The 26437-nt window shown below is 38.4% G+C and overlaps 1 protein-coding gene across 4 annotated transcripts in view; it reads left to right on the top strand.

Moving 5' to 3' along the window:
• Ddx50 (DExD-box helicase 50) overlaps positions 1-26437 on the top strand; it is a 33205-nt gene that overhangs the window by 3508 nt on the left and 3260 nt on the right. For 2 of the 4 annotated variants that reach the window (XM_021651455.2, XM_060369454.1), the window contains exons 2-14: positions 187-292; positions 669-959; positions 3395-3470; positions 3818-3996; positions 6214-6331; positions 6433-6618; positions 7047-7192; positions 11530-11679; positions 18324-18485; positions 19743-19862; positions 20603-20676; positions 20888-21047; positions 24595-24729. In XM_021651455.2, coding sequence (XP_021507130.1) covers positions 777-959; positions 3395-3470; positions 3818-3996; positions 6214-6331; positions 6433-6618; positions 7047-7192; positions 11530-11679; positions 18324-18485; positions 19743-19862; positions 20603-20676; positions 20888-21047; positions 24595-24729 — 1689 coding nt within the window. In that variant the 5' untranslated portion in view covers positions 187-292; positions 669-776. The remainder of the gene's footprint in view (positions 1-186; positions 293-668; positions 960-3394; positions 3471-3817; positions 3997-6213; positions 6332-6432; positions 6619-7046; positions 7193-11529; positions 11680-18323; positions 18486-19742; positions 19863-20602; positions 20677-20887; positions 21048-24594; positions 24730-26437) is intronic. The other 2 variants (XM_021651454.2, XM_060369455.1) reach the window with 1 other exon arrangement.

The raw sequence follows: 26437 nt of genomic DNA on the forward strand, positions 1-26437 counted from the left end.
AAGCTGGAAATCCTTAGAAGGGTTGGGGACCTGCGGCCTTAGTATTTCATATGGGTAGTCATACTAAATGGGATAAAGACAATAAGTAGCTTCACATTCATTGTAGTTAAATTTTGCAGTCAAGTGAGTTCAGATCAGATAAGGTTTTGTCTCCATATAAGTTACAAAAACACTTTCGGTTTTCAGAGCTTTATGGATTTCGGAATTTCGGATAAGGGATTATGGACCTGTACTTCCCTGATAGGGTTATGAAGATTAAACAAGATAAGCCGAAAGCATTACACAATGATGGGTAGGTACTCAATACATTTTTTTCCCCTTTTGGAGATGTAGAAGTTTTTATTTGTATTTTAATTAAATAATTTTGAGGCTTCGTTTTTGTTTTTTGTTTGTTTGTTTTTCCCTGAGAAGGAACTATTTAACTTTCCTAAAAACTTTAGGATGGGATTAGATATGTTGTAGAGGCTCAGTCTTGAAAAGGCAAGAGATGGCATGACAAGTAGAAGCAGGTAAGATGCAGACTCCGGCATTACTAACCAGTCTGGATTTCTTGCAGGTAGAGTGTTGAGTGTACTTGTAGGTTGAGTTTAGCTGGTTGGGGAATCATAGTTGAGTTTCTTTAAAGTCCTAAAAGGAGAGCTTGTCACTGTTACTTTCCTTGTCTGCAGAGTGATAGAAGGAAGTCAAGGCACCATTCTGAATCCGATGAGAAAACAGAAACAAGAGAAAATGGTGCTGCAGATGACCTGGATGCTCCCAAGCCCAAAAAAGCTAAAATGAGAGAGAAGCTAAACGGAGACACTGAAGAAGGACTTAGTAGATTTTCAGATGAATTCTCTCCATCTCATAAGTCAAGAAGAAAAGACCTGCCAAACGGGGATGTTGATGAGTACGAAAGAAGGTCAAAGCGAGTGTCATCCCTAGAAAATTCTCATAAATCAAGTGATACAGTGGAGGAGGTATACATTATTATGTCTCTGAAATGTAGGCCAGCGTGATCTTTTAGATTCATTAGAATTGATTATATACTGTGTCCTGCTTAGTGTCTAATGTTCTTATTTGAACCATAGAACCAGTAGCGCTGAAACCTGAGCCGCCTTTTTCTCTTTGGCCCTTGTTTCTTTCTTTTTTTGGGTAACATTTACTTTCTGTGTGGAGGTCAAAATATAACTTGTAGGAATCACTTATCCTTCCGCCATGAGGGTCCCAGGGATCAAACTCGGGTTGTTAAGCTTGGCAGCAGGTGCATTTAACTACTGAACCAACTTGCCTCTACCCCACCTTCTTTATTTTTCCTTTCTTAAGCAGTTTCTCTGGATCTTAAAATTTGGGAAGTATAGACAGGCTTAGTATAGAGTCTACTCAAGACCTACTGTAGTTGTTTGTTTATTTGTCTGAGATGGGGTCTCATAGGGGTTGGAGAGATGGCTCAGTGGTTAAGAGCACTGCCTGCTCTTCCAAAGGACCTGGGTTCAATTCCCAGCACCCACATGGCAGCTCACAACTGTCTATAATGCCAATTCCAATGGATCTGACACCTTCACATTAATGTACATAAAAATAAAATTAAACAAACAAACAAACAAAAAAAGAGATTGGGGTCTCATTAAAGTAGCTCAGGCTGGTCTCAGACCTCTCAGGTGGCTGATGGTGACTTTTCAGTCTTTTATTTTCTTGGCTCTGCCTTCCATGGGCTGACATTACAGGTGCATACCACTATGGAGAGTCCCTCCTCTCCTCCCCTGGAGACAGGGTTTTACTCAGTAGCGCTTGCTGGCTGGTTTGGAATTGAGAGAAATTCACCTGCTGTTGCTTCCTGAGTGCTGGGATTAAAGGTGCACACCACCATGCCCAGCTGTGCTGGAATTATATCTGCTGCACCTCTTAGAATAGTTCCCTTGTTTTGTTTGCATGTATGTTTAAGTATACTCTGTGCATTTCTGATGCCTACTGATGCCAGAAGAGGGTGTCAGATCCCCTCAAACTGGAATTAGAGGTGGTTGTGACCTGCCACATGGTACTTGCCTACATGTATGTATGTGTCTGTACATTTTTGTGCCTTGTGCCTGGTGAGTCCAGAGGAGGGCCGTGGACCCCACTTGCTTTGTCTCACTACTTAGAGCAGACTTTATTAGTTTATGCAGTCACACTTGTGTAGATGTTATCTCTGTTTGTTTGCCTTTTTCAAATTGAGGCTTGAGAACAACCTAATTTTAGGAACTTATATATTTAAATTTAACTTAGTCTACTACACTTGTACAAATAAGGAACAGCTCAAGCTTCCAAAAATTCAAATTATAGCTATGTGTGGGGGCATACTTTGAATCTCAGCACTAAGGAGGCAGAGGCAGATGGATCTCTGTGAGTTTGAAGGCAGCCTAGTCCTCAAAGTGAGTTCCAGGACAGCTAGGGCTATGTAGAGGGACCCTGACTCAAAAAAAAATTTTTTTTTCAAACTATGTGTGTGCATATATATATATATAAAGACCAGTGATAGTGTTATATGCATCAATAGTGGAGTAGTTTTTCATGGTTCTGTAATTGTCTGAATATGGTGGAATGAATATAGCATATTCCATTAAAAAGGGAGGGAGGTTTAGCTGGAGAAGGTGGTATATGCCTTTAATCCCAGCACTCAGGAGGCAAAAGCAGGCGAGTCTATGAGTTCGAGGCCAGCCTGGTCTACAGAGTGAGTTCCAGGACAGCCAGGGCTACACAGAGAAAACCCTGTCTTGAGGAGGAGAAAAGGGCATGTGGGGTGCAGGACCTAGAAAGATGGCTCTGTAGTTAGGAGTGCATGAGTCCTCTAGGAAGAGGACCCAGATTTAATTTTCAGCAACCTCATTGGGCAGCTCACAACTGCCTGTTACTCAGGCTCTGTAAGTCTAGATGACTGGATGCCCTTTCTGACTTCCTTGGGTACCAGCACACATTTGGTACACACACAAGCACATGAATTAAGAATAAACATAGTTTTTTTTAAAAAAAAGACACTAAAGGATGAAAATCTATTTTTGAAGATACTTTATGGGATGGAACATGGTGGTATATGTCTTTAATTCTCATACTTGGGAAACAGAGACAGGTGCTCTCTTGAGGCTACCCTGTCAAACTCCAGAACAGCCAGGCATATAGAGTGAGATTATGTATATATTTATGTATGTGTGTAAAAAATAAATAAGCTTGCCATTTATAGAAATGGTTAGCCAGGTACAACTGTAATCACAGTACTCTGGAGTTGGAGTCAGAATTAAGGACCATCCTTTGCTGCATAGCATGTTTGAGACAGCCCAGGATGCAGGAGACTCTGTCTGAGAAGCCTCTCTTTGCCTCTCAAAATGAGTAACAGTTAATAGAGACTATATTATTTAGAAGTTTGGTTTTATTTTGACAGACTCTAACACGTGAACAGAAGGAAGGAGCCTTCTCTAATTTCTCTATTTCTGAGGAGACCATAAAGCTTCTGAAAGGTACTGTGCTTTTCATATTGTTGAAAATCTGCTGCTGATTTTATACAACTCTGGTGCCTTTCTGACCAAAAGAAGAAAATGAAAGATAAATAGCCCCCTCTTTTTAATTGCAGTTATTTCTACATCATTCTTTTCTTTATTCTGACTTGGTTTAACTGTAAGAGTTACATGTGTTTGTCAAATCAGACCAGTTTCATTCTAATTTCTGTTTGGGGTAGGAATAACTGTAAACATTACTAGGGTAATATGTCTGTAGGCAGTCATGGAAGAATAAGGATTGTCATTTTCAAATGAATTTACTTTTTCCTAATGCTAGTCACAAATTTTAATGAAATCTCATTTTACAGGTCGAGGGGTAACATATCTCTTTCCTATTCAAGTTAAAACCTTTGGTCCTGTATATGAAGGAAAAGATTTAATTGCTCAAGCCCGGACAGGAACAGGAAAGACATTCTCTTTTGCCATACCCTTGATTGAAAGGCTCCAAAGAAATCAAGAAACAATTAAAAAAAGCCGCTCACCAAAGGTAACGGTTATTAAGGGAGTAAAAGCGCTTAACATTAATGAAAAGGGACAGAGGAAAAAAGTAATCTTTTGTTTTTGTTTTTGTTTTTTTCTTGGTGCTGGAATCAAACCCAGGGCCTTGTGCATGCTAAGCTCATGCTCTCTCACTGAGCTGTACCCCAAACCCTGAAAGAATTTTACTAGTCTCAAGGTCAGGTTTACCCCTTCCCTTATAGAGTCATTACCCCTTTTTCACAAAGTTAAAATTTGATTCCTAGAGTAAAATTTGGTATTTTTCACATAGGAAAAAATTTGCGAAAAGTTAAAATAGATTAGTTAATGAACACAAATGAAATATCTCTGGATATATAGATACCTTCCATAACTTTGTATTATGAAGTCAATTTACCTTATAGAAGGATTTATATCTACTACTTTTAGTGAGCTTTCTCTTCATTCCTGACCTTTGCTTTTAAGTAATGAATTTCCTAATGAGATACTCACTTGGCAATTCAGTAAATGTTGAGTATTATTTAATAGTCTGGCTTTATGATGTTATTACAGCAGTGATATTGCTGTTAATTGGGTACTAGAGATATGTCTTAATTTATAAGTAGCAATAATCAAATAGCAGCGGGAACTAGTAAAATTCTAGTCTAAAATTTGACATTTTTAGAACCTGTGTGCACTTTAAGGTTTGTAACAATGAAGAAGAAAAGTCATCATATTGTTTTGAACAGGTATGTTTGTGCCTTTAAATACTCCTAATGTTACACTATAAAAGCAAACTCACATGCATATGAATAGAATAACATCAGAATGGCTTAAGATCTCATTTCATGTTGGCTGTATTGGTTTACAGGATAAATTGTCTTTCTTTGTTGAAATTTGCAGGTTATGCAGTAATTTTTACAAAATTTCAAGTAATGCAGAAAGGAAACGGTTATATCCTATGTTAGTCTGTTAGAAGGCTGTTCCTGAGATCACAGCTCCACTGCTTCTAGCTATTGGACCTTGGGCAAGACTTACAACTTCACTGTGACTCAAGTTCCATGTCTGTAGAATTGGCATATTAATGCCACCTCTGTTTTTCATGACAAAGCTCACTAATTCACTGATGAAATTCACCAGTTCATAGAAAGCACAAGCATCTAGTGTGAGAACCGCCTTTACTTTGACAAGTGTGTTTGGAGTGCTTGTTCTGTAGCAGTTGCCTCTTAAAGTGCAGAGAGTACAGTGACTCATCTGACAGAAACTTTTACATTCATTGACCTTTCATTTGAGTGGATGAGCTGGACAGTCAGCAATAATGTTCAGTGTCTGTCTCTCTGTCTATAGATACATATCTGTATTTTAGGGAAGTAATATAAGTGTGAAGGGGAGGAATAGAGAGGGACAAGAAATCATAAAAAGCAGCTTGGGAACCTCATGAAGAAAGTACTCCTGGCTGGCTCTTTGATCACCTCCTCCTGAGGGGGCCCAGCCTTAACAGGCCACAGAGGAAGACAGTTCAGCCAGTCCTGATGAGACCTGATAGGCTAGGGTCAGATGAAAGGAGAGGAGGACCTCCCCTATCAGTGGACTGGGAGAGGGACAGGGAGGAGAAGAGGGAGGGAGGGGGGTCCACAGCTGGGATACAAAGTAAATAAATTGTAATAAGTAAAAAATAAATATATATATGTATATAGAATATAATATATATATATGGACAAGAAAAAAAAAGTACTCTTGCATTTACTTTTTGTTTGTTTTTTGAGATAGGGTCTCATGTAGCCCAGGCTAGCTTTGAGGTCACTGTATAGTTGAAGACAATCCTTTTGCCTCCACCTCTCAAATGCTAGGATTGTAAGGATACATTATCACTCTTTTATGTAAGGCTAAGGATTGGACACTGGGCTTTGCGCATGCTAAACAAATACTTTGCCAACTAAACTGTTTCCAACTCAGGAAAGGGACTTTTGAAGTCTGATAAAATGTGCTGTAGTAAATATAAGCTGCTCTTATTGTTGATACTTGTGTTCTCTGCCCCCACACCCTAGGGCTGGGCATGAAATCCAGTTTATGCATGACAGATGGTTGTTTGGCCACTAACAATACACCCAGCTCTGTCTTTAAATGCTTATGAAGCTAATGTTGAGATTCTTACTCTAAATGCATCTTTATAGAAATATCCTTTCTGGTTGAAATTCCCTCAGTCTTTAGAAAAGATGTATCTTTGTTTTTTAAATTTCTTGCTCAGGTACTCGTTTTGGCACCAACAAGGGAACTGGCAAATCAAGTAGCCAAAGATTTCAAAGATATAACTAGAAAACTCAGTGTGGCATGTTTTTATGGTGGAACATCATATCAAAGCCAGAGTGAGTAAATAAAAGAGTTGAGAGTTATATTGATTAATTTTACATCTGTGGAAAAGCAGACATTTGATCTTAACATATTCCTGCTCTTTCTTTCCTCACAGTTAATCAAATTCGGAATGGTATTGACATCCTTGTTGGGACTCCAGGGCGGATCAAAGACCATTTGCAAAGTGGCCGGTTGGATCTTTCGAAGCTGCGCCATGTTGTGCTTGATGAAGTAGATCAAATGTTAGATTTAGGTTTTGCTGAACAAGTTGAAGATATTATTCATGAATCCTACAAAACTGGTATGTCCTAGTTGAAATAAGTATATGAGCCGCTGTTCTTTGATAAAAGCTTGTGAACTCATGTCCTAGTTTTTATTACCTTGTCTCCTGGTATTCTAACAAAATTAAAGTTACTTGGTATCCTTTCCCTAAAAAAGCAAGTACAAAAGCATACGCAATCTTCTGATCGTTCTGTAATTATTCCACGTAGATTTACTAACTCATTTACCATTTCTTTCTTAAGCTCTTACTTTTCTTCCTTGTTCAGTTTTCTTTTTCATTTGAAAGTTTAATAGTTGCATTGACGTTTGTATGTTAAAAACTTGCCCCAGGTTCATAATTTTTCATTTTTTTGTTTTTGTTTTGTTTTGAAGCTTGAGGTGATTTTTAAAAGCTGGCTACATCATGGGATATTAAGAAAACATTTGAATTCTTTTTGTTTGTTTAAGATTCAGAAGACAATCCTCAGACCTTACTTTTTTCTGCAACTTGCCCACAGTGGGTATACAAAGTTGCAAAAAAATACATGAAATCCAGATATGAACAGGTTGACCTTGTTGGAAAAATGACTCAAAAAGCTGCAACCACTGTGGAAGTAAGTAGCTTTGCCAGCATGTAGATTTTAGCTTTTTTAATTGGTGTTTACTTTTGAAATTTGATGAAGCTAAATAAACTCAAGTTTGAGGTATCTCTTCAAGCCTCACCTCTTTTCTTGCCCTTAGTAAAATACATATGTAGTGCTGGGGACCATAGCTTAATGATAGAGCACTTGCTTAACATTTGTGAGGCCATAAGTTCAATTACAAACTCCCAGAGGAAAACCAGGTCATGTGTATTTCTACAGTTTGAAACTGGGGGGTAGATAGGAGTTGTGAACAAGCAAAGCTAAATAAAAGGAGTTGTGGAAACATGCCAGAAGCATTTATTGCTCTAGAGGCCAGGTGTGGTACAAACACTGAGGAGACTGAGCCAGGTGTATCCTGTTAAGTCAAAGTCGGCAGAGGCTACATAGTGAGATACATAAGTCAGCCTGAACTACAATGTGAAGAGCTGTCTCAAAACAATAAAACATCCAAAAAAGGAAAAAAGAAAGATTATGTCAGAAGGCAGTTGTTAATGAGAAAATAGTGTATGTTACTGGGACCAATGAAATGGTTCCATAGGTAAAGGTACCTGCGACCAAGCCTGATGACCTGAGTGAAGACTATATAATGAAAAGAGGGAACTGCTTTATGCAAATTGTTGACTTCACACATGAACCATGGTATGCAAACACACAGACAATAAGTAAGTGTAGGTAAAACAGACTTTTGAGTAGTATTAAGATAATTAGGTAGATGTAGCTGGAGAGAGGGCTCAGTGGGTATAAAGTGCTTGCCTTGCGGCATGAAGACCTGACTTACATTCCTACAATCCACAGAAGAAACAGACCCAGTGTGGTGGCACTCCTATCTGAGTTGGTGCATTCCAGCCCAGTAAGAAACCCTGGCCCTCAAAAATCAGTGGGTGGTTACCTGAGGAGCAGTACCCAAGATTGTGCACACCAGGCACACACATACACAAGTAAAGTGAAAAGAAAAGACTGAAAAGAAAAATCAAATCTTCATCTCATACCATGTGCTGAAAATTTTTCTTGCAAAATTAATAAGTGAATAGTTACTTGATTCCTGAAGAGGGAGTCTTGCTTTCTTTTTGGTGCAAAGTTGAGGTTTGCGGGCTGGAGAGATGGCTCAGTGGTTTAAGAGTCTGTTCTTCCAAAGGTCATGAGTTCAATTCCCGGCGACCACATGGTGGCTCACAACCATCTATAATGTGAACTGATTTCCTCTGGCAGATGTAAGTGCAGATAGAACACTCATATACATAAAATAAATAAATCTTTTTTAAAAAGTTGAGGTTTGCTGGAAAACATTTTTAATAAAGACTTTGTGGGCTAAGAGAAGGAAAGAGGTGCTCAAGAAGAAAGCACATATTGGAGGATGAGTGTGGGCTTGCCTGAGAGAGTTGCCAGGGAAGCTTTTCTAAACAGAAAGAAGAAGAAACCTGTGGGAAAGGTTAATAATATGTCATTAAAAGAAAATTGAGAATGTTTATAATAAAGAATTAGCGGTACTATGTGCAATATTTGTGACTATAAGTTATATACTATATATATATATATATATATATATATATATATATATATATCCCTCTGCCCATTTGGTAGGCAAAATAATGGCTAGAACAGTGGAATAACCCATAGAGTGCATACAGCAGTTAAATGGGATGAATTTGAGTGCCTCAAAACCAAGTCAGATGGATTCCATTGCAGCACCACAAAGGACAAAAAATTACAGAATGCTACATATAGAATTATGCTATTTATAAAAAGTATAAACAAAAAGAATGAATACCAATATTATTTCTTGAAAAGGATACATTGAAGTGCTAAATGGTCAGAGGAAGCTTTGTATATTTTGTAATGTTAGTGTTGTTGTTTATTTTTTTAATTTTATTTTTTATGTGCATCACTGTGAAGGTGTCAGATCCCTTGGAAGTGGGCTGCTATGTGGGTGCTGGGAATTAAGCCCGGGTCCTTTGGAAGAACAGACAGTGCTCTTAAACACTGAGACATCTTTCCAGCCCCAGTGTTAGTGGTTTTAAAATAAAAATGTAGAATGTACCAGTGAAAAACAATTATTAAGGACATTTTCAAACATATACAAAGAAATAATGGCATAACAAATGTATACTATTTTCTAGGCTTTAAAGGTTTTTTGTCCTTCTTATATTTTTCACTCCTGCAGTTGAGTGCCAGCCATCATTCCATTTTCATGTTTCTAAGGCTAGCTTCAGGTTCACTTGTTAGCAGAACATGACCTTTAACTTCTGATCCTACTGCCTTTGTCTCCCAAGAGTTGGGACTATAGGCAAGTGCCACTACACTAGGTGTCTGTGGTACTGGGGATTGAACCCAGGGCTTCATGCACGCTAGATAAGTATTCTTCTAATTAAGCCACATCTCTTACCCTGCTCTGAGCTCCCTTCCCAAGTCTTGAGAGTACAGGCATGCATGCAACACTGAGAGTGATCTTTTATTTTATGTGGATGAGTTTTCACCTGCATCTGTGTCATTAGATCTCCTTGAACTTGAAGTTAGATGGTTGTGTCAGTGCTGGGAACTAAACCAAGGTCTTCGGGTAGAACAATATGCTCTTTTAACTACTAAGATGTCTCTCTGAGCCTGTTAAGTCTTAAGTGTATCTCTGTCATGTTACTTCACATGTTGGTTAAATTATGGGTTTGATCTGATTCAGATTTTTTTTCCTTTTTTTTTTTGAGGTATAGGAAGAACAAGACTTCATTATAGGTGGTATTTTAAAATATGCTTTGCTGCAAGTAGTCTGTAATTGCCATATCATTTATTTTTTAAATAAATAAATATTGTAGAATCTGTGGTAAGCAGGCTTGGTGGTGCATACTATTAATTCTATTATTGGTATTGAGGGTGTATAGAGGCATTGGCAGGCAAATCTGAGTAGCCAGTTCCAGACAAGCCAGGGCTATGTAGTGAGACCCTGTTGAAAACAAAAATATGAGAGGGCTGGAGAGAGATGCTTAGCGTCCTTGGGTACTGTATGTGTATGGTACACAGACATACAGACAACATCCACATGCATGAACTAAAAACAAGTAAATCTTACAAACAAATAAAATATGTAAGCATAAAATAGGGTCAGTGAGCTGATCTAGTCGGTACAGGTGTTTGCAGCCAACCTGATGATGACTTGGATTTGATTCCTGGGACCTGCATGGCAGAGAGAGAACTGATTTCCACAAGTTCCTCCTTTTGTTCTCTACAGATGCACTTGTGGCTTGTCATGTGCAAACATGCATACAGTAAATAACTAAATGAAAGATAAGCTGAAAAACAAAAAAGAATATTAGATTTCAAACGCAGTATAACCTTTCCCAACATTTTGGTGTGAAAATTGTAAACTTTCAGATAGTTGAAAGACTTTTATAGTGAATATACTTACAAATATATGTACCCAGCATCTGGATACTAGTGAACATTTTATTTTCATTTTTATATTATTTTTTGTTTGTCTTTTTTGAGACAGGGACTTGGAACTTGCTATGTAGTAAAGATTGCCTTAATTTATCTTTCTGCTTCCCACTTGAATTGCACCCTCCTTATCTCCTTTTGAAGTTGGATCTGGCTGTATACCTTGGTGTGAGATCAGCAATTTCCGTCTTCTAAATGCTGAGATAGCAGATAGGGAGGCTGGATCCATTACACCTGCCTTCATGCTTTATTCTATTACATGTTTCTCCATCTGGCTTTTATTTTATTTTACTCATTGTTTCTGGTTCTGAGATTGAATCCAGGGCCTGGTCTTGTATATAAGTCAGTATCATCTAGTATTATATTTATGACACGTAACCACAGTCTTGTCTTCCGTATCCCAAAAGGCAGCTCTGAAACTTAGTGAATGATTTCCCGTTCTGTCCTTCCCCTAGTAGACCTTGGCAACTGCAAATCTTACTTCTCTGGATATACCCATTATGAGTATTTCGTATAAATATAATTCTACAACATGATACCTTTTTGTTTCTGAATTTTTTTTCCTAGCTAAGTTTATATAATATTTCATCTTTTCTCTTCTACTAGTGTTGGCCCCAGAGCTTGTCCATGTTGGTGAAATGGTTCACCACTCGTTTACATCCCTAGCCCTTCTGTCTGTCTGAGACTGGGTTTTACTCTTAGACTAGGCTAGTTCTGAGATTACTGCCCAGGTACATGTCACCATTCCTGCTTTAGGTCGTGCTAGGATCTAACCCAGGACTTCATTTATGCTATGCAAACACTGCAAGCTGAGTTTACATCCTCAATCCCTTTAAAAGATAATTTTTGATGAAACAGATATTTTGCCTTTTCTTTCCTTGAAGCATTTGGCTATCCAGTGCCATTGGTCTCAGAGACCAGCAGTTATTGGAGATGTCCTTCAGGTCTACAGTGGATCTGAAGGGAGGGCTATTATCTTCTGTGAGACCAAGAAGAACGTTACTGAAATGGCCATGAATCCACACATAAAGCAGGTAAGCTTTCTCTGCTTTTTCTAGATAATGGAGATGTGTCATTAAGAAAAAATGCACATGCTCTTTGTGGATCAAATGGTAATCTATTCAAAATTGGGTAATTCAGAGAGGCATTGTAACAAACATTTTTTTACTTGTTAAGTCATAATAGGATTTTTTTTTTCTGCTGCTAACAATCAAACTAGGGCCCTATGCATGCTAGACAAATAGTATACCACTGAGCCAGCCTCAAGAAATTTAAAAGTCAAAGTATGGGGCTGCAGAGATACCTCCAGTTAAAAATAGTCTTCCATAGGACCTAAGTTCAACTCCCAGCACCCAAATTACGTAGCTCACAACCTGTAACTCCAGAGGGATCTCTCTTTGGGTACCAGTAATACTCACTTTTACTTGCCCAAACACAGGTACATACATACTTATAATTAAAATAAAAATCTTTTAAAAAAATAAAAATTTTAATTTTGTTGTGGTTTTGAGGTTTATATGATGTTAGGAGGAAATCCTATTAGTTTTCATTAGAAAATTTTTCAGATAGCCAGGTGACGTGGTGCATACCTTTAACTGAGCACTTAGGGAGGTAGAGGCAGTCAGATCTCTGTGAGTTCAAGGCTAGCTTGGTCTACAAAGCAAGTTGAGGACAGCCAAGGCTACACAGAGAAACCCTGTCTTGAAAAACAAAAAATTTTTATATGCTACTTTTGTATGTTATGTGAATATAAGCATGTGTGCACAGGCTCATAGAGGCCAGAGGAGGACATTAAGTATCCTGCTCTATCATCTGCCTTAGTCTCCCCTCCAGCCTTCAGACTCCCCACAACGGTAGTGTTGCAGGTCTGAGCACAGTTGGTTTTTCACACCTGTTCTGGGGATTTGAACTCAAATCCTCAGGCTTATGCAGCACATGTTTTTACCCAATGAACCATTTCCTCATCCCTTTTCAAAGACATTTAAAATAACTAGAAAATATAAAAGTTGATAGAATCAATTTTAGTTGGTAACAATCTAATATTTTAAGCTTGTGTTAGAAGAATGAATTATAAGCTGGGTGTGGTGAACATGCCAAATCTCTGAATTCAAGGCCAGCAGGTATATTCAGGATGTCATGGCATATACAACATAAATGAGAATAACTATTAAAAAATGATTTAGGAAACAGAAAAGCAATCAACCAACCTATTTGGTGTATACATAGACAAATTAACCCCCCCAAATAGTCATTCTGTATAACAACTGAAAGTAACTTCTGATTTAGTGATTACTGGAAACATTTCCCAACATTTAGGAAAAACCTTATATTCACAGGAGATATAAATGATATCAAATACTTTTTTCTGATAAAAGAAACAACTATAAGAAGTAGTTTCAATTAACCAATGCTGTTAATGGAATAAAAAATAAAAAATCCCAACTTGCCTATATGTAACAAACTTTTCATTAGAATATAGTTTTTTTATAACAGTAAATTTAAAACTCAAGACTCAATAAATATATAAATAGAAATAATTACTGAGATTTATCTTCTGGACAAGAAAGTGAATAATTTTTTTTAATAAACAATTTTTTAAAATAATTGATTTTTATTTTATGAGCATTGTTGTTTGGCCTGTATGTATGTTAGAGTGTTGGATCCCCTGGAACTGGAGTTACAGGTGGTTGTGAGCTGCCATGTGGGAGCTGGGAATTGAACCTTGGTCCTCTGGAAGAGCTGCTAGTGCTTTTAACCACTGAGTTATCTCTCCAGCCTCATAAAAAGCAATTTCCGTTTGAGGACATTTTACATTTGCCTCTTTTGCCAGGACCAAATCTGTCTCTTCTGACTCTTTGTAGTTAATGAGAAACATCCGCTCTCCACTGCTCTCTAGGGCCAAGTGTTTGTTCAGGTCTAGACCTCATGCAAAGCTACTAATTGCTTTGTCAGCATCATCTTTTATCTGTCACCAGAGTCACTGTAAGATAAAGATTTGTTTTGTGGGGGCTAAAGAGATGGTTCAGTAGTTAAGGTCACTGAGTTTTGTTCCTAGTACTCTTGGTGGCTCACAACTGTCTGTAATTCCAATGTCCAGTAATCTAATCCCCTGGCTTTCAGGCATCAGGCATGCACATGGTACACATACATAAATGTGGGCACTTAGACATGGACATAAAATAAGTACTTTTTATAAAGGTGTGTATAAGCCAGGCATAGTGGCACACTCGGGAAGCAGAGGCAGGCAGAGTTTGAGGTCAGCCTGGGCTACAGAGCAAGTTCCAGGGTAGCCAAGGCTACACAGAGAAACTGGAAAAACAAAAAACAAAAACAAACAAACAAATAAGGTAGCAGTGTGTGTATCGTGCTGGCCTCAGCCTCTTGAGTATTTGGATTAAGGTTGTGCACTACTACACAGATTTCAGGATAGTACTCTCCTTATGCTAATTCAGTTGTTCCCCGTTGTTCATTGGTGTTCATTTGTTCCTTTCCAGTCTCAAATCTTTTCACTGTTTTAGCAATAGTCTGTTCAAATGTTTATTTCCTAGGTAGCATTTATGTATAAGAATTTTTACCTAAGCTTGATTTATTATTTACACAGTACTCTGCCAGCATGTATGCCTACATACCAGAAGAGGGCACCAGATCTCATTTATAGATGATTGTGAGCCACCATGTGGTTGCGGGGAATTGAACCGCCGAACTATCTTTCCAACCCCTATCAGTTGATTTCTTAACTATAATAGTTCCAGGGGATCTGACACTCCCTTCTGGCAACTGTGGCCACTGCATATGGTGCACAGACATCCCATGCAGGCAAAATACCCATGTATGCATAGATACACACACACACACACACACACACACACACACACATATTTTTTTTTACAAAAAAAATAGGAAAAGTATTGCTGGCACACATGTCAGTATAGCATAAGTAGGTTTAGTTTAATAAGGATTTAGTAATACTTATTAGATTAATAAGGATTATGATTTATAACACACTGACATTGTTGGATAGATTGAAATAGATACAGACTATTGGCCAGGCGTGGTGGTACATGCCTCTAATCCCAGCACTCAGGAAGGTAGGCAGGCAGATCTCTGTGAATTTGAGGCCAGCCTGGTTTACAAAGTGAGTACACAGAGGAACCCTGTCTCAAAAATAAAGTTAAGTGGGTACGATACTTTTTATAGTAGTTTGGCAAAAGCAATTAAAAAAATCTGGGGGCTGGATAAGTGGTTTATCAGTTAAGAGTACTGACTGCTCTTGGGGACCCAGGCCCTATTCCTATGTTGTAACTCCAATTCAGGAGATCTAGCGACCCCCTCTTCTGGCCTCCATGGATACATGTGGTACACAGACATACATGCAGGCAAAACATCCATACACATAAAAATAAGTCTTAATTTTGGGGGGTGGTTTTGAATCCAAGGTCTTTGTCATATTTGGTTGACACCCTTTCCAAATATGGAACATGTCTAAATATTCATTATATTTGACTCAAATTTCTAGCTAAGTGTCCTTCTGAAATACACGTACATGGGCATATCCAGAGATGTTAAGTAAAAAGTTTTTCACTGCAGCATTGTTTTTCTGAAAATTTATATACAACACTGGTGTTCATCGGTAAGATACTGCCAGAATAAGTTTTTGCATCCATATGAAGAAAGTGCATGCAGTTAAAAAATTCAATGGCATTCCACTGTTACACTGCTACTTTTTAACTCTTTTAGTTTAGTTTCTTAATATCTCTTTCTCCCTATTCCACCCCAATCCCTTCCACTACCCCAACACTGGGTGGTAGAGAGGAAGTGTTAGTGGCAGAGGGGCCAGAGTTCTCTTAGCTGCTTCCTGCTGGTTCTTTGGGCAAGTCTATTCCTCATTTCAGGATATCTCCAACTTCTCGTCCTACTGTATCAACAGCAAGCAGGAGCAGCAGTGGGGGGGAAGCACCAGCAGCCTTTCTCAGATCTCTTCTGGCTCTGGCATTTATTCCCTCTTGAGTCCTCAGATTTAAACTATCTGCAGCTGGTAAAGGCCCTCTCAGAGCTGACATGAGGCAAATACTTTGCTGCTCTGGACAATCTGAATCAGTCCCATATCTTACACCTGGGATCAAAACAAAAACATGTTTCTATCCACAACACTCCACTTTCACATACCAAAAAAAGGGCTACATTATATTAAATTTATAAATTAGATTGTAAAACAGAAGATAGGAGTATCCCACTTTTATGGACACAAATTTGTTGCATATACAGTGAGTGAATTGTGTAAAAGAGAGTGTGTGTGTGTGTGTGTGTGTGTGTGTGTGTGTATTTTTGAGACAGGATTTCTTTGTGTAGCCTTGGCTATCCTAGAGCTACCCCTGTAGACTAGACTGGCCTTGAACTCAGAAATCCACGAGCCTCTGCCTCCTAAGTGCTGGCATTAAAGGCGTGTGTCACCACCACTTAGCTGTATTTTGTTTTATTATTAAAATTTCATTTTTATTTTGTGTGTATGAGTGTTTTGACTATAGGCATGTATGTGCACCACATGCATGCAGCATCCACAGGAACCAGAAGTGGGCATCAGAGCTCATAGGAGTTACAGTTATGAGCCACTATGTAGGGTCTGGCCACTGACCTGCAAGAAGAGCATGTCCTCCTAACTGCTGTAGCATCTCTCCCCTCTCTCTCTGTTACTCTGTCCCTCTCTCCTCCTCTCCCCCTCTCACTCTCTGGCTCACATTCTCCCTCTGTGTGTGTGATAAAGAGTCTCAGTTCTGTGTGTGTGTTTGAGAGAGAGAATGAATATTGTGCCATGATGAGTGTGTGATGGTCATAGGGTAACTGAGTGTCGGTCCTTGCTTTCTTCCTTGTTTGAAATAGCATTGCTTGTTTGCCTAGCTTAGATGGCTGATGAGCTTCTAGGATCCTCCTGTCTCAACCTTCCATCTTAATGTAGAAGCTTTGGGATTACAGACACCGACTACAGAATCTGGCTTTAGAAAAATTTGGGGAAGTCAATCTCAAGATTCAAACTTGCTTAACAAGTGCTTCACCAATAAGACATCTCCCCTGCTCTGGTGTATTTAATTTAATTCGTTCTTTTTTCAAGAAAGAGTTCCATTATATAGCTTTGGCTGAATTGGAGTTTGCTCTGTAGACCAGGCTGACCTCAAAGTCATAGAGATCTGCCTGCCTCAGCCTGTGACTGTTGGGATTAAAAGCATTTACCAGAATCCTGACCTCTTGTATTTATTTTAAAACAAAAATGTTTAAAATAAATAGCCAGTTAGCCAGTAATGGTAGCTAACCTAGAATCCCAGTTTTCAGAAGATAGGAGTGCAGCTAATTTAAGACCAACTTAGGCTTAAACCTGTCTTTTAAAAAAAGCTACTGCAGCTGGGTGCAGCTGGGTGCATACCTGAAATCTCAGCACTTCGGGAGACAGAGGCAGGTGGATCACTGTGAAGTTCTGGGTCAGCCTGGTTTACAAAAGGAGGTCAGGACAGCCAAAGAAGGCAAAACAGAGACCCTGTCTCCAAAAACCAATAATAATAATAAGAAGGAAACTACTGGGGCTAGAGAGATGGCTTAGCAGTTAAGAACGTTGGCTGCTCTTCCAGAGAACCAGAATTTGAATCCCAGCACCCACATGGTGGCTGGCAACCATCTCTAACTCCAGTTTAGTACCCTTTTTCTGGCGTGAGAGTGCAAAACTTGGTGCATAGGCATAAATGCAGATAAAACACATATAAGTCTTTAAAAGTATTTAAACTTACTTTTTTTTTTTTTTTTTTTTTTTTTTAAGTTTTTCCAGATAGGGTTTCTCTATACAACCCTCCTGGCTGTCCTGGAACTCGCTCTCTAGACCAGGCTGACACTGAACTTAGATCCACCTGCCTCTGCCTCTGACTGTTGGGACTAAAGGCATGCCTGGCTAAAATTCACTTGTAGTAAATCCAAACAAACAGAAAACCTGGCCATGTTGGTGCTTGTAATCTGTGTATTCAGGAAGCTAAAGCAGCAGCAGATAATGAGTTTGAGGCTAATTTGGATTACATTTTAAGACTGTCTGCAGAACAAAAGGAAGTATACAAACCATTTCAGTCTAGCATGTAGTTCAGTGATTGACTCTTTGGTACTCCCTAGTCAGTCCTTGACCTAGGATGAACAAAGGATTCAATCCCTGATACTGTGGAAATAGAAGTTCTATAGACAACTATCCTTCAAACTATTACCAATTAATTATTTCTTAGGAGGCTAATTTTAAATAAGATTTACATTTTATGAAACATTTTCATATTTTCTGGAATGTTTGGGATTTTAAATTTTTTTTCACTTATCTATGTGCTTAGTATTTGTGCACATGTGCACATGCTCATAGTGTGAGTGTGAAGGTTAGAGGAAAGCGAGCAGGATTCTATTCTTTGGCTGTATTTGGTCCCTGAAATTTAAAAACAGATTGGCAGGCTTGATGACAAAGTGCTTTTATCTCCTGAACCAGCTCTCTAGCCCTGTTTGTTTGTTTGTTTGTTTGTTTGTTTGTTTGTTTGTTTTAAAGAAGCATACATTGTTATTAAAGATAAAATTGGGGAAAAAACAACAACACAAGGGCACAGACTGAATGGTGTTGGGATACTCGATATGTATGATCTATACACTTATTTTTTCCTTTTTCAAACAGAATGCCCAGTGTTTACATGGGGACATTGCACAGTCACAAAGAGAAATTACCTTGAAAGGCTTCAGAGAAGGGAGTTTTAAAGTTTTGGTGGCAACCAATGTGGCTGCTCGTGGCTTGGACATTCCTGAAGTTGACCTGGTGATTCAGAGTTCTCCTCCACAGGTAGGAAAGATTTACAAAATACTGCTTGAGATGTGAAAAATTGGTCTTTTGTTTGTTGTTGATCTTAACCTGTGTTTTGTTAGGATGATAGTACATTGATCAGATGTACTGTTCATGTAAATAAACGTTATTGTTTGCATCCAAAGATTGATCAACAAAATCAGATAAGGAGCCAGTCGTGGTGGCACATACTTAAAACCGCAGCACTCAGGAAGCAGAGGCTGAAGGATGACTGCATGTTCTGGGCCAGCCATGAATACATAATCGAATCCCTGAACAAAACCAAAAAATGATGACAACATCATTAAGGAATTTTTAAAGTTTTGTATACAGAACTCTAGTGCATGTGGATAAATAGCTAATTTTTTTTAATCAAAACAAAATCACATCATTTCCTTCTTTCTTTCCTCCAATCCCTTGTATATACCCCTGCTGCTTTCCCAAATTCATAGCCTCTTTTTCTTTGTGTATACACTCATTCTTCTAAGTACGTAAATACAGCCTGCTCATCCCTTATGTTACTCTTATGTATGTAATTTCAGGACTGACCTCTTGCTATCAGGTAACTAACTGGAGGGCTCTAGCTCCCAGGATTCCTTCGTTATCTGTATTTTCTTGTCTAGCCTTGGACCCTGCAACATTTTCCTCTTCCTCTTTTAGATGTCTGTTGTTGTCCATATTCACGTTTGGATAATAGCTTTTAAACTCAGAACTTTACCGTAGAATTTTAATGTCTATAAATTAATTGTGCTGTCGTAAAGTACAGAAGGATTGAATTTATTTTTGCTTTTTTTTGAGAAATGGTCTCAGACCAGGCAGGCCTGAAACTTTTTAACACAGGCTAGCCTTAAACTTAATGCCTCGGCAGCCTCCCAAGTACTAAGATTATAGGGCTGCACTACCATGCCTAATTTTTTTTTTTTGGTGTTTGTTTTATTTTTCAAGACAGGGTTTCTCTGTGTACCCCTGGCTATCCTAGAACTCAATCTGTAGACCAGGCTAGCCTTGAACTCACAGTGATCTACCTGCCTTTACCTCCTGAGTTCTGGGATTAAAGGCACACAACACCTCCACCTGACTTTTTTTTTTTTTTTTTTTTTTGTGGGAGTGGGTTGCTTGAGACAAGGTCTCAGCCTTGGCTGCCCTTAGACTTGGTTGATCCTCTTGCTTCAGCCTCCTGAGAAGTGATTATAAGTGCACCAGCAGGATGACTTGGCTGGCCAAGTTTATAAAATGAAGTTCCTCCTTTCTTCTTAGGATGTTGAATCTTACATCCATCGCTCTGGACGCACAGGTAGAGCTGGCCGGACAGGAATTTGTGTCTGTTTTTACCAACCAAGAGAAAGAGGCCAGCTGAGATATGTGGAGCAGAAAGCTGTAAGTGAAGTGAAATTACTCCAGGCTTATTATCTAAACGGCACCTTACAAGAGTGGTTTTTTAAAATTTGTTCTCACAAGTGAACCTAACTTTCTCAGCTTAAGTGCATTTGGATGGCAAACATGTGGAGAATTTAATTTATATTAGTTGCAAGACTTTGTATTATACAGCTTTTATTGTGAAAGAAGATTTGACATGCTCCTCTTTTCTTTGAATTTCTCCGTTGATAGTAAAGTTGAAAGTGTGTCAATGGTTTCAGTATCATCTAAGCATTGTGAATGGGTAACTGACTGATTTGTCCTTGCTGTGTTAGGATAGGTTGGTAATACAATAGCCAGATTTATTAAAAAATACAGTTTTTATGGTCTTCACTCTCTGATAGTCTTTCACATTTTACCACCTACCTTTACGTTTATTTTTATATATTAATGTATTTTATAATGTGAAAGTGATGAGAAAAAATGTTGACAGACTAAAATGTAGACATTTTTCTTTTTTGAATCAACTTTGTTTTGCAAGTGAAATTCCATGATTTAACTAAGGGACAATTTTTTAAATTTTTTTGTTTCGTTTTTTTTTTTTGAGTCGATTATAGATGATTTATTAGAAAAGGCAGTTTTTTTCATCAGCTAGGGCTTGGAAATTTTCATTTTGAAGAAATGGAAATTCAACAAATTATTAATTTAGAAATTAACTATGACAACTTCCTTTTTCTTTAATATAATTCTTTCATTTTCAGGGAATTACTTTTAAACGTGTAGGTGTACCTTCTACAATGGATTTAGTTAAATCTAAAAGCATGGATGCCATCAGGTATGCTTTCTGACCTTGCTGAGTAATTTCTCCTCTGTATTAGGCTGTTCATCTTTAAGCTCTCCTAGTTCAAATAAGAGACAATTGTAGTCAAGGGTTTTAGTTACATTATTATATGGAAATGTTACTCTTTCTTTTCCCATTTATGATTTTGCCTTTACTTTTTTCCCCTGTATCTTAACCAAGAATGTTCACTATTTTTACACCCTAGGTCTCTGGCTTCTGTCTCTTATGCTGCTGTTGATTTTTTCCGACCATCAGCTCAAAGACTGATAGAAGAGAAAGGGGCAGTGGATGCATTGGCTGCAGCCTTAGCTCACATTTCTGGTGCATCAAGCTTTGAACCACGATCTCTGATCACTTCTGATAAGGTAGAAAAGTATGAGAAAGTGATATTTGGCTAGAGATGGTTAAAACTGAGCTGTAGCAGTTATAGCACATTACTCAAATGCTGCACCTGATTCCTTCAGTATATTAAAGTTTTGTTGTTGCTGTTGTTTTCCTTTTTCTGTCTGGTATACATGCCTGCAATTCCAGCACTCAGGAGAAAGAACATTACAATAAATACCATCTACATTAATTCAACAACTGTTAATATTGTATAACATTTTATATTCAAATGTACTTTCTCTGCAAACTATTTGAAAGTTGAAATATGAGGACATCATTCCTAAATACTTCAACTTGTAACTTTTAAAAAAATAATATTCTACTTAACCATATCACAGTCTAACCTGCTTACAAATCAGATTCCATATCAATCATCTGATATCTGTTACATTTAGATTTGCTTCTTTCTATAAAAAACATAGCTCTCATTCCAAAGGGAATATGAAATAGTTTTATTTTGAGCTGTATATAAGTTAGCATGAATTTGGATTTAGGTCAACATGACATATGTTGGAAGTGGTTACAGGTGCTTTCATAGTCACAGAAGTAAAGAAACTCTAAAATCAGAGAATTTACTTCATACTTTCTTGGGGACATCAGGTAGGAAGGTTGTAGCCAGGTGGGGAAATCTCATCTAGATTTTAGATGATACATGATGACATCCTTAGCTTTTGTATCCATAGAAGCTATTGGTCTGCTGAGATTGTGAAGTGTTTTGTTTTGTTTTATTTTCCCCTTGATAGTTGAAAGGCTGTTAGGTCAGATACAGAGGTCAGCATTGAATGGCCATTAGGAAGTTGTAAGTGGGGAGGTACAAAATTCCAGAGATAATTTTTGCTCAGGATTTGTAGCATTTTAGTTTACTAACATTTTTATCAGCCAGCCAGCCAGCCTGGCAGAGTCTTAAATATAGGTGTGGCTTGTGTCTTTCCTGCCCCTGGGAATTTAGTTCTTTTGTTTATTTGAGACAGGGTTTCTCTGTGTAATTTTGGCTCTCCTTGCTCACCTTGCAGAACAGGCTGGCCTCAAACTCAGAGAGATTCGTCTTCTCTGCCTCCCAAGAGCTGGGATTTATAGGTGTATGCTGGCAATTTAGGTTCTTATTTCATCTCTCTTAAAAGTGTCTAAAGCTTTCTACCATATGGTACCAACTGAAACAGGCATTTTTCATTTTGCTATTTGCTGTGCAACCCCAAAGGGAGTGGATTTGTTCAGGCAAAGTAAAGATATATGTAGGATGTGTTTATGTGTCTGAGTGTATGTGTAGCCCCCAAGTGGCCTGATTCTAGGTTAGTGTCAGATTTGCAAGTGGTTCAGAGATGTGTTACTTACTGCAGTGTAAGTGTGGCTGTGAGGTGAGTCTTCAGAAGGGACAGGAAAGGGAAGAATACTAGTTGTCATGTAAAACTCACTTTAAAAGTGTGTTTTACTGTCTGAATAGTAATCTGTTAGTGATCTTTGAGCACCAAGTCCCTAAAAACTCATTAGATGCTTAATAAAATATTTAGCCAGGAGTAGTGACCATGACTATAATTCAACATTCAGGAGCCTGAGCCAGGCAGATCAGGGTAGCCTGGGCTACATAAGCAGCAAAGCTTGTCTCAGAACCAAACAAAAGCCAGGTAGTTCATATTTCCAATCCCAGCACTCAGGAAGCGGAGACAGTAGAGTCACTGATTTGAGGCTAGACTTGAATATAAAGGTTTTAGGCAATTTGGGGCTATATACTGAAAACCTGTCTCAAAAAAAAATCCAACCCAATGTGTGTTTTATTTTTGAGATAGGCTCTCACTGTGTAACCCTGGCTGGCCTAGGACTCAATAGATAGGCCAGGTTGGCCTAGAACTCACACAGAGATTCCTCCTATTTAGGCATGCACCACCACGCACCACTATGCGCCAGTCTGGTGCATGTTATTTATTTGGAACAAAGTCTTAACTGTGTATCCTCGGTTGGCTTTGAAGTAACACCCTTCTGGTTCAGCCTTTCAAATATGGCTCACCCCTTTAGCCCCAGCACTAGAGGCAGGCAGATCTCTGTGAATTCAAGTGCCAGGAAAGCCAAGACTACGCAGAGAAACTTGTCTTAAAAAAGCTCCAAAACTAAGAAAACAACTTTAAAAATATACTTTTAAAGAAAAGTGAGGTGACTCACTGCTAACCCTTGTCCCATGAAAGAATTGTGTCGCTGGCCACAGATGTGCATCTACAATCGGCACTTGGAAGCGGAGATAGGGGATCCGCTGCAAGTCTGAGGCCTGCTGAAGCAAGCATCTTTTAGTAGCTAGGCCATATAACTTTTAATAAAATATTTTGGGGACAAGGTACTAATGGCTTGAAATTTCTCTTATGAATTAAACTATATTTGAGGTCTTTTTTTTTTTTTTATGTCTAAGAGATTTTGCCTGAATATTTGTATGTGTACCTTGTACATGCAGTGCCTTTAGAAACCAGAAGAGGACAGCAGATCCTCTGGGACTGCTTGTGGCCTACCTTAGGGATTCTGGGAACACCTTATGAAATCCTCTGGAAGAGCAGTCATTTCTTTTAACCACTGAGCTGTCTCCCTAGCCTGGTCTTTACCATGAATGATACATAAAATGCATGTCCTGCAGGGTATTCTGCTTGCTACCTGTGACTATTTTTTTTTCCACTCTTGATTTCTCTAGCTGTCTGAATCTATTTGACTTACTTCTTCATTAACCCACTCCTGCATAGACCTTGCTGATTTTTCAGACCCCTCCCTCATATTTTGACTTCCTCCTTTATTTTGGTCTTTGCTCAGATATCACCACACTAGAGAAATCTTTCCTGATCACCTTGGTCCCCTCCTCTCTCTTTATATTCCCTAGCCCTGTGGTGTTACTCTTCATGATGCATATGTCAGTGGTATTTTATATACTTTGTTACTATTTCACCCCCACTTTCCACCAGAGAGCCATGTCCACAGAGAAAGGTCTGTTGGTCATTAAGTCTCTAGTAGGAGTAGTCACTATTATACGGTAGTCCTCCTACACTACACTAGTACGGTAGTCCTCCTACACTAGTAGTGTAGGAGGTAGTCACTATTATACGGTAGTCCTCCAAAAGTTTGTTTTGTTTTGGTTACACAGGGTTTCTCTGTGTAACAGAGCCCTGGCTGTCCTGGGCTCTCTGTAGACCAGGCTAGCCTGTTCAAAAGATCTGGCTGCCTCAACACTGCCTGGCTCTAGTAACTGACTTTTTAACATTTCCTTATTTCTTGACGACTTTTTCCCTAGCTCTTCCTGTGATGCTCTGATTCTTTCTTGTAACGAGCAGAACATAAGTCTCTGTTGATCTGTACAAGCAGTATACAGAACAAGCTATCGGTGATGTGTAAACAGTAGTCTTCTAATAGGGTTTCAGAGAAGTTAGGTTTTAATAGCTGTGTTTCACTGTTGGCACACACGGGAACTGTGTAGTTAATTCAGGATGCACTATAGAATCAAAACTTCATTGTCCTACGGCTGATTTTCTTCCAAATATAATGGGATTTTTGTTTCTAAAGGGGTTTGTGACCATGACTCTGGAAAGCCCAGAAGAAATACAGAATGTCAGCTGTGCCTGGAAAGAACTTCACAGAAAGCTGAGTAGCAATGCTGTATCTCAAGTAACCAGAATGTGCCTCCTAAAAGGAAATATGGTAGGTTTTTGTAGATAATAAGCATTTTATTCTGATACTGATAATGGTTTTAAAGATTTCAGAGTTGTCCCCTCTCCCCTTTTTCTGAAAGATTAATACTGTTTTATCTGAGTATTCGTTTGTTTCTGTTTATAAATTTGGGGGATTATATAAATGATACATTCCTTCAGAGCTTTATGTCATTCTTTTTTGTTTGATTAATGCCTAAGTTTTTGTTGCTGTTATTATTTTGAGACAAGGTATTCCTTGTACCCAGGGTCCTCTTCTGAATGTTGGCTTTGTAAGTAGGTGACACCACACCTGTCCAAGACTTAAGTGATCTAAGTTTCTACTGGGTAGTTGTGTGTTTACTTTTTAAGACTAATTTATATGTTTAACAGTTATATGTTTAACAGTTAACAGCTCTATGAATACAGAGTATTTTTGTTGTTGTTATCTGGTAATGAGATTAATGATATGATCTTTTTCTCTAAGTTAGTGTTTCATAGTAGTCCCTGTTCCTCTTCATTCTACTTCCCAAGTACTGAGGTTACAGGCATGTGCCTAAGTAAGTTACTGTGAAATGAAGTATTTAAAGCTTTTTGTTTGCTTGGTTTTGGTTTTCTGAGACAGGGTCTTTCTACATGGCTGTCTTGGAACTCACTATGTAGATTAGGCTGGCTCACAGAGATCCACCTGCTTCTGCTTCCTAAGGTCTGGGTCATCACACCTATCTTAAAACTTAATCTTACTGATTGATTTCTTTTAGTGTTTTAAGAAGATCTAAGGTTATTTACCTAACATTACTACATAGATTTGTTCTAGCCTAAAAGCTGTTAAGATTGTTTATTGGGAATAATCATCTCTCAAAGTTTAGTATTACTTCAACAAAGAGTTGAGACAATTAGGAGACAAATATATGCACACACACACACATACACAAACACATACAAAAAATAGAGGGAAAGAAAATTCAAATAAGACCCCTAGTCCAAACCAGTTATTGAGTATTAATTTTAACTAATGGCCACCAAGGATGCAAAGAAAGACCTTAGTTTTTATAACTCCTTGAGAGAAAAACTTTCTTTTCCCAATTTTAACTTTTAAGAATCTTAGTCTTTTACAATGCTAGGGTTTGACCTACTGACTTGCATATCATAAGCAAGTACCATACCACAGACCTGTGTTCCTAGCTTCTCACTGATAGTTTTAAGAAATTTATTAGTATCATTTTCATTTTTTTGTTGTTGTATTTTTGACACAGGGTTTCTCTTGTGTAGTCCTTGGCTGTCCTGGACTCAGTCTGTAGACCAGGCTGGTCTCAAACTTACAGAGATCTGCCTGCCTCTTTCTCCCTGAGTGCTGGGATTAAAAGTGTGTGCCACCTGGCTCATTTTCATGTTTTTTTGTTTTGTTTTGTTTCTTTTTGAGAAGGTTTCTCTGTGTAGTCCTGGCTGTACTGGAACTCAGAGATCCACCTGCCTTTGGGTGCTGGGATTAAATTTGTTCACCACCATAACCACCTAGCTAGAAGGACTCTTCTTTTCTCTTTTGCTCTCCTTCCTTCCTTCCTTCCTCCTTCTTCTCCCTTCCTTCCTTTTCTTCTTTCTCTGTTTTTCAGAACAGGGTTTCCCTCTGTAGTTTTGGCTGTCCTGGAAATCACTATATATAGAACAGGCTGTCGTGTATCCCCATCGTATGCCTCTCTCCTCCACCCAAATGCTGGCAT

This window comes from Meriones unguiculatus, chromosome 16 (genome assembly GCF_030254825.1).
Source record: "Meriones unguiculatus strain TT.TT164.6M chromosome 16, Bangor_MerUng_6.1, whole genome shotgun sequence".
In the NCBI taxonomy this organism is placed as follows: domain Eukaryota; kingdom Metazoa; phylum Chordata; class Mammalia; order Rodentia; family Muridae; genus Meriones; species Meriones unguiculatus.